The sequence below is a fragment of the Pseudophryne corroboree genome, chromosome 10 (genome assembly GCF_028390025.1).
Source record: "Pseudophryne corroboree isolate aPseCor3 chromosome 10, aPseCor3.hap2, whole genome shotgun sequence".
Lineage (NCBI taxonomy): Eukaryota > Metazoa > Chordata > Amphibia > Anura > Myobatrachidae > Pseudophryne > Pseudophryne corroboree.
The window spans coordinates 367,492,001-367,508,364 of record NC_086453.1 but is presented as its reverse complement, the minus strand read 5'-3'; the positions used below and the strand labels follow the sequence as shown (position 1 = coordinate 367,508,364).

General features: G+C 43.7%; 1 protein-coding gene across 1 annotated transcript in view; it reads right to left on the bottom strand.

Annotated features, from left to right (window-relative positions):
• Positions 1–780: 780 nt before the first annotated feature.
• The window catches only part of LOC134965681 (nicotinamide N-methyltransferase-like), a 29,789-nt gene continuing 14,205 nt past the window's right edge, over positions 781–16,364 (bottom strand). The window contains exon 2 of the mRNA XM_063942001.1: positions 781–1,907. Coding sequence (XP_063798071.1) covers positions 1,487–1,907 — 421 coding nt within the window. The 3' untranslated portion in view covers positions 781–1,486. The remainder of the gene's footprint in view (positions 1,908–16,364) is intronic.

Sequence of the window (16,364 nt, the reverse complement as noted above, 5' to 3'; positions counted from 1 at the left end):
TGTCTGGCACCCAGATCTCACATGCCTTATGCAGTGATCGCCGAGCAGGCTGATTACTGTCCCCTCTGCGCTGCACCCTGTCAGGACTGCATTACTGACCGGACGCCTGGGTTAATCAAGGGTGCCACTGCTACCGGCTTTCAAACTCCCAGCTCCACCTCCATGTACAAAAACAGAGTGATGTGATGATTACATCATGCTGATCGCATGTCCACCCACCACACCTGCCACATGCCCACCTCTCTCCTTCTATGCTATGCCAATGCCAGCCACTGATGAGGATCAGCATGCAGCCAGCGATCCTCTTGGGAAGACAAATTCAATACTGGCAGGCGGTCGTCAGCAGCATTAACACGTCTCTCGTTTTTCCAGCAGCAGCAGTACTAGTCTATGACTGTCGGTGTCAGTGAGTGACTGACTTGTAAGTAAGCTGCTGCAGCTTGCAGGGGAAAGGGAGGGGGAGCAAGACCAGGCTGAGGAGGAGCAGTGTAATTGCAGTGAGTGCCATCAGGGGTGTTTTTTTGGTGCACACCACAACATCTGACAATGTATCTGCTGTATTAGGATTGGTACAAGGGTGGATATTTTATATTGCGTTGACCTTCAATAGATAGTGCTAGACACGCCCAATAGGCGGTGCTAGACACACCCATCCGACGGTGCACCCCCTAATAAAATGTGCTGCGCACGCCTATGCACATGAATCTCACTCTTTAATCAAACAGTAAACAGCAAAAAATTACCAATTACTTTATTTGTTGATCAGGTTTTAACATCAGCTCAATACAAATTTATAGTAATATATCTGATTTTTTTTATTAAGGTTTATCATTTGCAAATTGTCAGGAAGTTCTTGTGTATTTATGTATTTTTGCATCTCAGACTTACAGTAGAGGCTGATCTGAGTCACACACTGCGGCCGCTTCTGTTGGTGTAGTTGTATCTGCGACTAAATGCTAATGCAGGTAAAAGCCCTTCCCCTGGTGTACAAGCTGCGTCTGACTGTGCCAGGACTGAGATGCTGACCTCCAGTATCTGTAGATACTGTAATACCACTCACTACATCATTAAATGCCACCATCAGCCCACCATAGACACTTACCCCAGCCCCATGCTAGGTACAGAGTTTCCAACTGAGTGTGACCTCCAATGTGAGTGTCTAAACGTCTGTGTATGCAGTCACTTCAGTAACATGCCTACAACACTTCCATGACACTCTCATATAAACCACCCAACATGCTCCAAGAGTCTACTAAACCATAGGAGAGGAGAGGCCCCACACAGAACCTGCACATGGCCCCCTCCTCTCTGTAACCACCCCTTGGAAAAACCATTGCATTTTCAATACACTTCTAAGTGCGTGTGTCAAAAATTGCTACTTCAACTCTATACAAACACAATAAGGATGCATAAGACACTTGCATAGTATAAAAAATTTCAAATGCGCCCGACATAGTGTAGCATGTGACTCAGAATCAGGCCCTTATTACTCTCTACAAGCTGTAATAAACAGAATTCCATCATAGTCAATAAGGCCACTCACAGATGTTCTTTTGTGGACTGCACAGTGATCAATAATAAATCCTTCTTCAGTGAGAACTTTTCTTGCAAATTTCTCATCATATTTGCACACATGTACCTTGTCCTGCCCAATCATTATATAAGTTGTATTTAAAAGCCCAAACATTATCAGGTATCCTTCAGGTTTTAGCAGCTTCACAAATTTCCTGAAATTACTTATATAATCATCTTGGTCTTTGCTGATGAAATCCAACATTAATGCACTGGTGACACAGTCTGCTTGTGGGAGCACCTCCGGGTCTGTGAGATTCTCATTGTCAATGTTACATTTCATGATCTTTGTTATTGCAGTCTTCAATGTCATATCTTTGTCCTGACACTGGTCACTGAAATATACAAACACAATAAGGGTCATTGGGATCGAGGACTAGCCATGCCACCACATGAGAAATAAGATGTCATTTTATATGGAGATCCAAGAGGTTGGAAGGTTTAATTTAGAGAGGCATTGTTTGTTTTTTGGTAGGGTTCCTCGAAAGTGGTAGAGATTGTGCAGTATTCTATACTTTTTATGAGGCACCCTTTTCTCTTCCATGTGTACAGTATTTTAGATGGTAGTGGTGGAGAACTGCCATACAGTGAGTGGGGAGCCCTAAATATACCTGGTGGCAGTAATAACTAGAGATGAGCGGGATTGATTCTCAGAGAACCGAAACCCCCCCAACCAGAACTTCATGATCTAAACTGATCTTGGGACTTCCAACCAGACTCAGATCCCAGAATGTGGCAAAATGTCATAATCCCACTCTCGGATTATCGCAAGTTTTGGATCCCATATAAACCGCCGCGCATCACCACCATTTTCACTCCAGACTTGGAGAATGAGGGATACGGACCTCTGTCTCTTTGTGGGTGGTGGCATTGGGAAGTGTCAGTGTGTGCTTTCTAGGGGTGCTGTCCTGTCACTGTTGTGTCCCTGTGATGTTAGGGGTACTGTCCTGGCTATCACTGGTGTTTCATGTGCTATTAGGGGTGCTTCAGCTGTACATGGGTGTTGCTGTCCTGACTGTCACTGTGTTGTACTGGGGCATGGTCACTGTCCTCCTCTATGCTGTGAAAATACAGGGGTGCTGGCCTTGTCTTGTAGGCTGTAAAAATTCAAGGGTGTAGTGAAAATAAATGTACACTGACCCTATCTTGTATGCTGTAAAAATTCAGGGGTGCAGTGAAAATAAATGTACACTTGCCCTGTCTTGTATGCTGCAAAAATTCAGGGGTGCAGTGAAAATAAATGTACACTGGCCCTGTATTGTATGCTGTAAAAATACAGGGGTGCAATGAAAATAAATGTACACTAGCCTTGTCTTTTATGCTGTAAAAATTCAGGGGTGAAATGTAAATAAATGTACACTGGCCCTGTCCTGTATGCTGTAAAAATTCAGGGGTGCAGTGAAATAAATGTACACTGGCCCTGTCTTGTATGCTGTAAAAATTCAGAGGTGCAATGAAAATAAATGTACACTGGCCCTGTCTTGTAGGCTGTAAAAATACAGGGGTGCAATGAAAAAAAGTACACTGGCCCTGTCCTGTATGCTGTAAAAATTCAGGGGTGCTGTTAAAATAAAAGTACACTGACCAAATAGAGGGGTGTTGTTGTTAAAATATAAGTACACTGGCCCTGTCCTGTATGCTGTAAAACACAGGGGTGCTTTTGTTAAAGTAAAAGAACACTGACCCAAATACAGGGGTGCTGTTATTAAAAAAAGAACACTGGCTCTGTCCTGTATGATGTAAAAATACAGGGGTGCTGGGAATGTAAAGGGGTGCTGGCACTGCCTTGTGTGCTGTAAAATTACAGGGGTGTTGTGAAAATACAGGGATGCTGGCACTGTCCCGTATGCTTTAAAAATACAGGGGTGCTGTGAATATATAAGAGTGCTGGCCCTGTCTTGTATGCTGTAAAATTACAGTGGTGTTGTGAAAATATAGGGGTGCTGGAACTGTCCCGTATGCTGTAAAAATACAGAGGTGCTGTGAATATAAAGGGGTGCTGGCCCTGTCTTGTATGCTGTAAAATTACAGGTGTGTTGTGAAAATATAGAGGTGCTGACACTGTCCTGTATGCTGTAAAAATACAGGGGTGTTGTGAAAACAAATGAAATATTAAAGGGGTGCTGTCCCATGAAATGGAGAACAAAAGTTTGGAATAAAAAATAGTAAAAGATCAGGAACCACTTCCAGTTCCTAGTACTAGTCCTGAAGCTGCTGCTGCTATCAGTCATAACGTTGATTATGCAATTACTCCAATGCCCAATGTCAGAGGGCATGTAAAACCCAAGAAGCAAAAATTAAATACAAAAAATAAAAGAAATTATCTGATAAGAAACGTAATATTGACAATATGCCATTCACGACACAAAGTGGCAAAGAAAGATAAGGCCTTGGCCTATGTTCATGACTGGTGGTTCAGCTTCTCATGAAGATGGAAACCCTCCTACCTCTCGAAAAATAAAAAAAGTAAATCTTGTTAAAGCACAGGAAAAACAACTGTGCGTTCAGAGATATCACAAATACCCAAGGAGAGTTCAAGTATGTCTGCGGTTGCGATGTGGAGGCCTGACCTTCACTACACTGTATGGGAAGAGGAGGCTCCTCCCACTACTTGCATGCCCCCTGCAAGTGCTGGGAGGAGCACCACCAGTCCAGTTGCTGATATTGAGATTGAGATAGCTGGCACTGAGGAGTAAGTTGATAATGAGGATTCTGATGGTGATGTGGTTTGTTTGAATAAGGCACCAGTGGAGACAGATGTTGGCCATGGGATGAAAAAGCCCATTGTCACGCCTGGGAAAATACCAAAATAGCCATTTCTTCGGTGTGGAATTATTTCTCTACAAATATGGACAACAAGTGTCAAAGCATGTGTTGCCTTTGTAAATCCGTAATAAGTAGGGATAAGGATGTAAACCACCTAGGAACATCCTCCCTTATACGTCACCTGCAGCGCATTCAGAAGTCATTGTCAAGTTCAGAAACTTTGGGTAATAGTGTAAACAGTCCACTGACATCTAAATTATGTTGTCTGTTTAAATATTATTTCTCTGTGAGGATGAGGATGTAAACATTGAAGGGAGGAATCTGAGGATGAGGATGACATCTTGCCTCTGTAGAGCCCGTTTGTGAAAGGAAAGATTAATTGCTTCTTTTTTGGTGGGGTCCAAACAAACCAATCATTTCAGCCACAGTCATGTGGCAGACCCTGTCGCTGAAATTATTGGTTTGTTAAAGTGTGCATGTCTTGTATGCTTGGAAGGCATGTTGTTCCTTGTAGTGTCAATGGGAGATCCTGGGGGTGGCTCTTGGGTCAGTTAGCTATCTGTCTGGATGTGTTTTAGTAATAGCCTCTATCATGAGGCCTACTGTGACAAATTACATGGCCCTATGTGGTTAATGCTCTTATGTAGTGTTAGGACTGCTGATATTGGAGAAGCCTTGAAGTGGCTCAGCAGCTTAAACATGTGTTTGCAAACACGTGTAAACTAATTCTCTGAATGTCTATTACCAGATAGGTTCAGGTATGGTTACAGGTAATTTTTAGTGTGCTGAAGGGAAATGTAGGGGTGGGATTTGCAAACCCCCCTCTCTGTCTGTTTGTCTGTGACCCCTCCCCCTTTCCAGCACCTGATATATAATTATCTCCAGGAATGAGCGAGCAACTACCATTGTTTGTCTGCTTGTGTGCGAGAGGCATTGAATGGTACCAGTATTTGGAAGGCATGCTATTCCTTGTAGTGCCAATGGGAGATCCTGGGGGTGGCTCCTGGGTAAGTTAGCTCTCTGTCTGGATGTGTTTTAGTAATAGCCTTTATCATGAGGCCTACTGTGACAAATTACATGGCCCTATGTGGGCACTGCTATTATGTAGTGTTAGGACTGCTGACATCGAAGAAGCATTGAAGTGGCTCAGCAGTTTAAACATGTGTTTGCAAACATGTGTGAACTAATTCTCTGAATTTATATTACCAGATAGGTTCAGGCATGGTTACAGGTAATTTTTAGTGTGCTGAAGGGAAATGTAGGGGTGAGATTTGCAACCCCCCCCTCCCTGTCTGTCTGTGACACCTCCCCCTTTCCATCACCTGATATATAATCATCTCCAGGAATGACCGAGCAACTACCATTGTTTATCTGCTCGTACTGTGTAATTATTCAGGGGTGCTGACTATACTGTATAAGTCCAGGGGTGCTGCCGTATTATTCCAGGGTTACTGCTGTAATTGATCCTAGGTTTAAATTAAAGCCTAGAGCAGAATATGAAACAAGCTTCAACAGCACAAACAGATTTGAGAAAACATAGCTGCAAAGGTGGAAATTTTGGCGGAGTGTTTTCCAATGAGACCACATTTGTGGCCAAAGTCAGTCAGACTCAGAAGAGACAGAATCATAATCCAGAGCAACTGCCACAGAGGTAAAAGAGAGATTTTTTGACGGAGCAGTAGAGAGAGGTTCTTCTCAATTATTTCATGTTAGGGACTCACTCAAATGAATGGCTCCAATTAGTCAACCTTTATTTTGATTTATTATTAATGTTCCACATTTTGGGATTATTTATTTGCAAAATGCACATTTGTTCTACAAGGTTCTTTTCCTAAGGGCTGCATAGGGTTATCGTAAGACTTCATGGTGTTAGAAGAACAGAGTTTCAGTGATTTTGCATTGCATCAGCTTTCCATTGCACTGCAGCACTAGATGGGCAAGGAGATCCTGTGAGGCACAAACAGTTACTGAATATGGCCCAGTATGGAGTCTCATGGTGGCTTATAGCCAGGAAGATATCTGTCTTGCCAGGCTGAGGCATGATGGTGACACAGAGGTTAGCATTGCTTCCTCCCACAATCCCACTTGTAATATGAAATGAGTTTGGACTGTAGAGTGGTAAGTTCCACTAGGGCAGGGGCTCAATAACAAAACAATTTACTGCACAGTCCTGCTTAGTACTTTACCGAACCCACCCGAACTCAACTTGCCCCATCCGGGGCTACTATGGGGGCTCAGGATGGGCTGCTAAAACATCTAAGAGGCTGCTTTATTTAAAAATAAAATATGAATAAAATAAACAAGACACACAGGTATGCTCACAGGTGTGTAACTGGGAGCATAGAAAAACGAAAATAAAGCATCTGCCACACAATATGTAAATAAAAATGGAAAGAAAGAAACCCACGAGATTTTCACAAAATAAGTCTCCAGACTCCATGGAGGGGAAAATATCCAATCTTGATCCTGTGGTATACACCAGTTTATTTGCATCCCACCTGAAAATGGAGAAGGGGGTACAAATTCAGAGGCTTTGGCCCCTAGTTTTCAGTTTGTCCAGTAATGTGGTAATTATATATTTGCTTGGTTGAAGATCTTTCAGTTCCACATAAATACAAGAGTGGAGGTGAAAGCCTGTGTGTGGTTCCTGATTGCGTGTGCCTCTCTAATTAAAAATCCCCCCAAATTCTTTGATTTTAGCTGTTTTTATGTTGTTTTTTTCAAAATAATCCAGATCCAAAACCAAAACCCGAAAGGGTGGTTTTGGCAAATCCAATCCAGATCCAAAACATGAACGGAGATCCAGATCCAAAACAAAACCCAGAACCCCAAAAGTGTCCGCCGCACATCTCTAGTAATATCACATGCCAATCTATTTCTGACAAAGTTTCACTATTAGACAGGAGGGACAGTTAAAAAAATCCAGTTATTGGTGAATTTATGATCATTATCAGCCACATGTCACAGCCTGCGGGTTCGGGAGTTTGTGACATCTCAGTGATTTAGTCACAAGGTTTTAATCAATAACATATCCCCAAATTCTACACCTGCCGCTATTACATGTGGCCCTAAGAGTCTCTTCCTTACACCCTATCTGGGGCTTTTGTATTTTTATTTAATTTCCTAAATTGAATTATTTGCTAATTTATGTCGGTTTCTGTAACATCTACTGATTTTATAATGCTAATTATTGTTATCCTCATGGTATTTTCTTTATTCATGCAGTTTATAAATGTGAAATAATGCAATAATATCTTTATCTGAGAATGAATTACACAATGTGACCTTGTGCTGAAATTGTTATTCCACATGTTATTACATTTGTTGTGATTTTTTATTACCATCTGCAATAACTTATTCAGTATTTTTTCTTACAGTATGTTTGTCCCATATAGTAAACATTAAATGTCACTATTTACACAGAGAAAATGTGAATATGTTGTGAGGTGGCCCTAACAGCATCAGGAGCCATTTCCCACATAATGGGGGATTACTAATTCTGCATCATTTCTACTCAGGAAATACATAGAACCTATTTATTTCATTCTGTGTTATATATCTGATTCAGGAACAATATCATTTTTGGATACTGTCATAGTGAATGGAGAAATGACGAAATAATAATAAAATACATTATACAACAACAAGTTTATCTGCTTTCATTTTGATTGGGAGCCAATTAACCAACCAATATATTTTTTGGGGTGTGGGAGGAAATCGGAGCACCTGGAGAAAACTCTTGCAAGTACAGGGAGAACATGCAAACTCCACAAAGGGCCATGGTGGCAATCAAACCCACAACCCACTGCCCAAATTAATTGAGTAACAATTTCTCCTTTCACAGCTGAGGTATGTAATGAACCACATGAATAGTAGTGTCTTCCATTCAGACAAGTTGCCTTTTATGTCTCTTAGTAGGACGGAAACAATGTGCCATGTGGTATATGCATTTCCTTAGTGCTTAATGATCTGTATTCTGAGGACACTGAGAATGTGGCACTATTTATATTTTTTGGGTTGTCACGCTGAGCTCCATCAAGAAGGATATTACATGTATTTGATAAATGAATGCCTGAAAGGTCACTGTGTAAGCGGATTGTTGTAACTCCGTCTAGACCAGGCATGTCCAAACTGCGGACCTCCAGCTGTTGGGATCTCTTCTATTGGGGATAATTCCAAGTTGATCATAGCAGGAATTTTGTTAGCAGTTGGGCAAAACCATGTGCACTGCAGGGGAGGCAGATTTAACATGTGCAGAAAGAGTTATATGCCCTACACACATGCCGATTTTTTTGAAAGATATGAACGATCTCGTTCATAAATGAACGAGAACTCGTTCATATCTTTCAGTGTGGAGGCTCCAGCGATGAACGATGCGCGGCCCCGCGCTCGTTCATCGCTGGTCCCCCGTCGGCTGTGCATGCAGGCCAATATGGATGATCTCGTCCATATTTGCCTGCAGTTCAATGGAGCCGCGTGACGGGGGGAGTGAAGAAACTTCACTCCCCCCGTCACTGCCCCCCCCCCCCCCCCGCCGCCGGGTCGCTCGTCGGCCGTATCCGCCGTCGGGCAGCTCAGCGGCGGATCAGCATGTCTGTAGGGCCCATAAGATTTGGGTGTGGTGTGTTCAATCTGCAATCTAATTTGCAGTGTAAAAATAAAAGCAGCCAGTATTTACCCTGCACAGAAATAAAATAACCCACCCAAATCTAACTCTTTCTGCACATGTTATATCTGCCCCCTCTGCAGTGCACATGGTTTTGCCTAACTGCTAACAAAATTCCTGCTGCGATCAACTTGGAATTACCCCCATTGTGAGAATGAGTTATTAAGCATACCGAATTAGAAAATCATGATGTGGAAAGGAATCAGCTACATAGATAATGTAGACTGAAGACACATTGAAATATGTTTTTATACTGTTTCTATTCAGTAATAGAGTCACACTCTGGAACATTATTGTGTGATTACCTCTGCCACCTGTCCTACAGGTCAGGATTTCTGCTTGCCCTGTCTGAGAACCTGATGTACTTACATCACCATCTGGGAGCTTGTCAGGTGACTACTTTCCTCCAGTTGGAGTGCTCCTGCCTCAGCTGATCCTAGCAGCCAATAAGGCTTCACAGTTTCTACATATTCCCTGTGAAGACTCTTTGGCTTCTGTTTGCATTACTGTTTATCTGTCTGTAGATCTGCAGCTTGCTACAGTTTTCCTAGATTTCTGTGTCTTCCTTCATTGCTTGGTTTCACTCTACAAGTGTCACAGCAGGCCGAAGTAGAGATTCTGAAGGCTGGGCATTCGCTGGGGTAGTGGCTGTGGAAGCAGGGAGGAACTGGGGAGGTCGGATGTAATTCCTTCTCATATAACTTGAGGTTCAAGGGTGAGTAACAGAAGAACAGAACTTAGGGCTAGGCTATAATACTCTGGAAGGAGCTGTAAGAATGTTCACTGAGAGTAGTGGCTGAAGAACTGAAAAGACTGCTGCCGAAGACTGAATGCCGATGGGGCATTACTGAAGAACAATGAATATTACTTTTGGAGAATGAATGCTGCGATGTCGTGACTGAAGAAAACTGAATGTAACTGTTGAAGAACGAATGCTGCGGAGGGCGGGCAGCTGCGGACTCCGGAACAGAGAAGCCGCCGGCAGAGGTTCAGTGGAAGGTGACAGACATGCTTGATCAGCAGAACTGGGAAAACACAGGGGACACCTGAAGGAGCTCAGAGCTGGATCTTCTGCTCTAGGCGGTAACATAAAGCACTGGCAGCATTCAAGAGTGGGCTGACCCCTTTTGTAAGAGGAATATGCCTCCCATTGGACTGAGCATTCCACAAAGCTCAGTGATTGGACACAGAGAACCTTGGTCTCCAACATGGTAGCTCCCAGTGATGCAGACACACAGGAGCATGCTCCTTCTTACCGAGCAGGTCCCGCATCTCCCACACTCTGGCAGCTGCATCATCACCGCTGCCAGCCCCTCTGTGCCTCACCACGGCCATGCAGCACTGCAGGCACCTGGACGGGCAAGCTCCGGACCCCATCTTCGGAGGTAATCCCCCAGCACCTGACAATTTAGGTAAAATAAAGCCAGTTTGTTCAAGGGCCTCCAAATTTCCTCTTTCTCCTGACAGTATACGCACGGACTGTCTGACATGCCTACAGTGATGCTGTCACCCATATAGTCCTCCACCATTCTTTCAATGGTAACAGCATCATATGCAGTGAAAGTAGACATGTCAGTAATTGTTGGCAGGTCCTTCAGTCCGGACCAGATGTTAACACTTGCTCCTGACTGCCCTGCATCACTGCCAGCGGGTGGGCTAGGAAATTATATCCTTTTCCTCGCATCCCCAGTTGTGGGAGAAAATGAAGGAGGAGCTGTTGACGGGTCACGTTCCGCTTGAGTTGACCATTTTCTCACCAGCAGGTCTTTGCACCTCTGCAAACTTGTGTCTGCCAGAAAGAGAGATACAACGTAGTCTTTAAACCTAGGATCGAGCACGGTGGCCAAAATGTAGTGCTCCAATTTCAACAGATTGACCACCCTTGAATCCTGGCAAAGCGAATGAAGGGCTCTATACACAAGTCCCACATGCTTAGTGGAATTGCTCCGTCTTAGCTCCTGCTTCAATTTCTCCAGCTGTTTCTGCAAAAGCCTGATGAGGGGACTGACCTGACTCAAGCTGGCAGTGTCTGAATTGACTTCATGTGTGGCAAGTTCGAAGGGTTGGAGAACCTTGCACAAGATGGAAATCATTCTCCACTGCACTTGAATCAGGTGCATTCCCCCTCCTTTGCCTTTATCATAGGTGGATGTATAGGCTTGAATGGCGTTTTGCAGCTCCTCTATACTCTGAAGCATATAGAGTGTTGAATTCCACCTCGTTTCCGCCTCTTGCTTCAGGTGATGGCAGGGCAGGTACAGGAGTGTTTGCTGGTGCTCTATTCTTTGGCACGCAGTTGCTGGATGTTAAAAGTGGGCTGCAATTTTTCGGGCCACCGACAGCATCTCCTGCACACCCCTATAATTTAAAAAAAAAATTCTGCACCAATAAATTAATTGTGTGTGCAAAACATGGGATGTGCTGGAATTTGCCCAGATGTAATGCTGGCATAATATTGGTGGCATTGTCAGATATCACAAATCCCCAGGAGTCTAGGTAGGGTAAGCCATTGTGCGATGATGTCCTTCAGTTTCCATAAGAGGTTGTCAGCAGTGTGCCTCTTATGGAAACCGGTGATACACAGCGTAGCACGCCTAGGAAAGAGCTGGCGTTTGTGAGATGCTGCTACTGGTGCCGCTGCTGTTGTAGCTGCGGGAGGCAATACATCTACCCAGTGGGCTGTCACAGTCATATAGTCCTTAGTTTGCCCTGCTCCACTTGTCCACATGTCCATGGTTAAGTGGACACTGGGTACAAACACATTTTTCAGGACACTGAGGACACTTTTCTTAATGTCTCTGTACAGTCCAGGAATCGCTTGCCTAGTGAAGGGGAATCTAGATGAGATTTGGTACTGGGACACAGTATGTCTGTCTAAATCCCACTGCACTAGTGGCGCTTTGCAACAGGGTGACTGCTGTCATAGTTCATCTTCCTCGCAAAGGACTGTTGGACAGTCAATTGCTTAATTGAAGTAGTACAAGTGGTCTTCCGACTTCCTCTCTGGGATGATGATCGACTTCCAGCAGCAACAACAGCAGCAGCAGTAGGCGTACCACTCAAGGATCCTCCGGAGGATTCCCGGTTAGGAGAGGACTCGTCAGTCATGCCAGTGACATGGCCTGCAGTATTACTTCCGGGCACTACGGGCAGTACGGATTGTGTAATGGTTAGCATTACTGCCTCACAGCACCGAGGTCATGGGTTCAACCATGGCTCTACCTGTGCGGAGTTTGTATATTCTCCCTGTACTTGCGTGGGTTTCTTCCGGGTACTCCGGTTTCCTCCCACAATCCAAAAATATACTGGTAAGTCAATTGGATCCCAGCACATTTTAACTGTAGTATGAATGTATGCTCATGTACATGTGGTAGGGAATATAGATTGTAAGCTCCACTGGGGCAGGGACCGATGTGAATGGGCAAAAATCTCTGTAAAGTGCTGCGGAATATGTGTGCGCTATATAAATAACTGGTAATAAAAAATAAATAAATAAAAATAATTACGTTCCTGACTGAGGAGAAAATTGACGTTGAGGGAGTTGGTGGTGTGACTTACCGGAGCTTGGTTACAGCAGGAACAAGAGATTTAGGTGTCAGTCAAGGGCATAGCTACCATAAATGCAGTCAGTGCAACTGCTATGGGGCCCAGAGCTGAGAGAGGCCCACCTTCCCTGTCAAAGTTACATGTGTTTTATAAATTTTTTGCCATTGGGTGGTACGTAGGGGTCCTTTCAAACTTTTTTCTTGGGGCCTGCAATAAATCTAGTTATGTCCCTGGACCTGCTTATTGTAGTGTGGTATAGAATGAACTGGAAGGCATTTTAATGTTACATAATATGAACCAGGGCACTGTAATGAGGCACAATGTGAACTGGGAGCACTATATATCTGATCATAATGTAAATTGAGCGTACTGTGCGGCATAATGTGTTCTGGCAGCTCTGAAATGTGACATAGGGTGACCCTAAGCACTACTGCGATTTATAAAAGAAACTAAGGCACTACTATGGGGCATAACATTAAATAAGGCTCTACTATGGTTCAGAAAATTAACTAGGGCACTATTATAGGGCATAAAATGAACAACTGCTGCAGGGAAGTTTCTCTAAAGAAGCATTGGGATGGGGGTGCCCTTCAAAATGTTGTTATGGGGCCACAAAGTTCGGGCTATGCCCCTGGTGTCAGTGGACTGCTTACACTCATACCCAAAGTTTCTGAACATGACAATGACTTCTGATGAATGCGCTGCAGGTGACGTATAAGGGAGGATGTTCCTAGGTGGCTAACATCCTTAACCCTACTTATTATGGATTGACAAAGGCAACACACGCTTTGACACTTGTTGTCCATATTTGTGGAGAAATAATTCCACACCGAAGAGTCCTTTTTTGATATTTTGCCCAGGCATGACAATCGTCTTTCTTATCCCATGGCCATTATTTTAATAACAGCTTCCCTGTATTTTTACAGCATACAGAACCAGTGTACTTTTATTTTAACAGCAGCACCCGTGTATTTTTACTGCATACAGGACCAGTGTACTTTTATTTTAAAAACAGTGCCTCTGTATTTTTATAGCATACAGGACCAGAGTACTTTTATTTTAACAACAGTACCCCATTATTTTCACAGCATACAGGACCAGTGTGCTTTCTTTTAACAACAGCACCCCTGAATTTTTAAAGCATGCAGGACCAGTGTACTTTTATGTTAAAAGCAGCAGCCCTGTATTTTACAGCATACAGTACCAGTGTACTTTTATTTTAACAACAGCAGCACCCCTGAATTATTACAGCATATAAGACTGGGCCAGCACCACTGTATTTTCACAGCATACAGGACCAGTGTGCTTTTATTTTACCAACAACACCCCAGAATTTTGACAGCATACAGGACCAGTGTGTTTTTATTCTAACAACATCAGCACCCCTGAATTATTACAGTATACAAGACTAGACCAGCACCCCTTTATTTTCACAGCATACAGGACCAGTGGGCTTTTATTTTAACAACAGCACCCCTGAATTTGTACAGCATATAGGACCAGTGTGCTTTTATTTTAACAGCAGCACCCCTGAATCTTTACAGCATACAAGACTAGGCCAGCACCCATTTATTTTCACAGCATACAGGACCAGTGTGCTTTTATTTTAACAACAGCACCCTTGAATTTTCAGCATACAGGAGGACAGTGCCTCTGCCCCTTTACAAAACAGTGACACCCAGGACAGCAACACCCATGAACAGATGCAACACCCCTAACAGCACATGAAACACCAGTGCCAGCCAGGACAGCACCCCTAACAGCACAGGTACGCCACAGTGACAGGAGAAGCACCCCTACAGAGCACACACTGACCCCACCCAATGCCACCACCCACAGGGAGACAGAGGTCTGTCTCCCTCACTCTCCAAGTCCAGAGTGAAAATGGCGGCAATGCACGGCTGTTTGTATGGAATCCAAAACCCACGAGAATCCAACAGTGTGATGATGACGTTTTGCCTCTTTCTGGTTTCCTGGTCTGGTGGTAAGTCCTGAGCCGGCTCAGAGCGTGAAGTTCAGGGGGGTTCAGTTCTCTGGGAACTGAACCTGCTCATCTCTACTGAAAAGTGTTACTAAATTGCTTGAGCAACTACCATTATATATTGCTAGTTTACTCTCTACTGTGCATCATATACAGTATATGGTTGTGCAAGAACTATTGGTTGCAAAGGAGCTTTTAAAAATATTGAGTTATCAAGTCACCAAGTAGGAGGACTCTTATCATGGAGAAAGCAGAAGGATCTGACAAGACAACTGATGCTACATTAGCCATGACCAGGCAGTACGTTCTTACTTTTATTTACATGAATTTTTGAGAATATGCCTTATGTGTGCAAGTATGCGAGTATGCTCGGGTATGGAGTACCCTTAAGAATTTGGCAGTAGGTACGCAGTACCACCCACTGCACACTTTGCTCCTGTTGCTGCCATTACCACAATTTTAACGCGCTGCCGAGCAACAAGACCATGGTGTTTAGCAGCATGATGGTTCCTCCTATTTTGTCAGGGCTGCAGGGAGCGTGATGGTGATGTCATGAGATCACATCACGCTACCTCTCCTGTCGGCCGTGGCTGTCATGAAGAGGGGAGTCTGGGGACTGAGCTCTGGGCACCTTTTCCCACTGTGTCCAGCTGTTTCTCTTCACTTGGCTCGAGTGACGCATCTGCACTGAACAGCTTTTGTACTTCACAGGCTGGGCTGCTGGGTATGTCTCTGGCTTCACTGTGTGGGGTCATTAATTTATCAAAATAATGTGGACAGTAACATATATTTCTATTATACTGGGGGGCACTACTACAGTATATATTCATGTTATAATGGGGGCATTAATATGTATTTTTAAATTTGGGGGCATTACAATATATTTCTATTATACTGGGGGCATTACAATATATTTCTTATTATACTGGGGTTATTACTAGAGATGAGCGGGTTCGGTTCCTCGGAATCCGAACCCGCCCGAACTTCAACTTTTTTACACGGGGCCGAGCGACTCGGATCTTCCCGCCTTGCTAAGTTAACCCGAGCGCGCCCGAACGTCATCATCCCGCTGTCGGATTCTCGCGAGGCTCGGATTCTATCGCGAGACTCGGATTCTATATAAGGAGCCGCGCGTCGCCGCCATTTTCACACGTGCATTGAGATTCATAGGGAGAGGACGTGGCTGGCGTCCTCTCCGTTTATAGAGAAGAGAGTGAGACTAGAGTAGAGAGAGACACAGTAGTAATTTTGGGGAGCATTAGGAGGAGTACTACTACTTGCTGAAGTGATAGATAGATAGTGTGACTGTATAATGTATATCTGACTTGTGGGGGAGACACTGACAGTGGGGAGCAGTTAGAGTCTGAGAGCAGGACTCAGGAGTACATATAACGTACAGTGCACACTTTTGCTGCCAGAGTGCCACACTGCCATTGTGACCACACTGACCACCAGTATAATATATATTGTGATTGTCTGCTTAGGAGTACTACTTGCAAGTTGCTGATAGTGTGACCAGTGACCTGACCACCAGTTTAATAATCACCACCAGTTTAATATATATAATATATATATATAATTGTATATAATATATATATAATATTGTATACCACCTACCCGTTTTTTTTTTTTTTTTTCTTTCTTCTTCTTTATACATACTACTATAGTAGCTTACTGTAGCAGTCTGCGGTGCTGCTGAGCTGACAGTGTCCAGCAGGTCCGTCATCAGTCATTACATAATAAATATATATACCTGTCCGGCTGCAGTACTAGTGATATTATATATATTGATTTCATCTCATTATCATCCAGTCTATATTAGCAGCAGACACA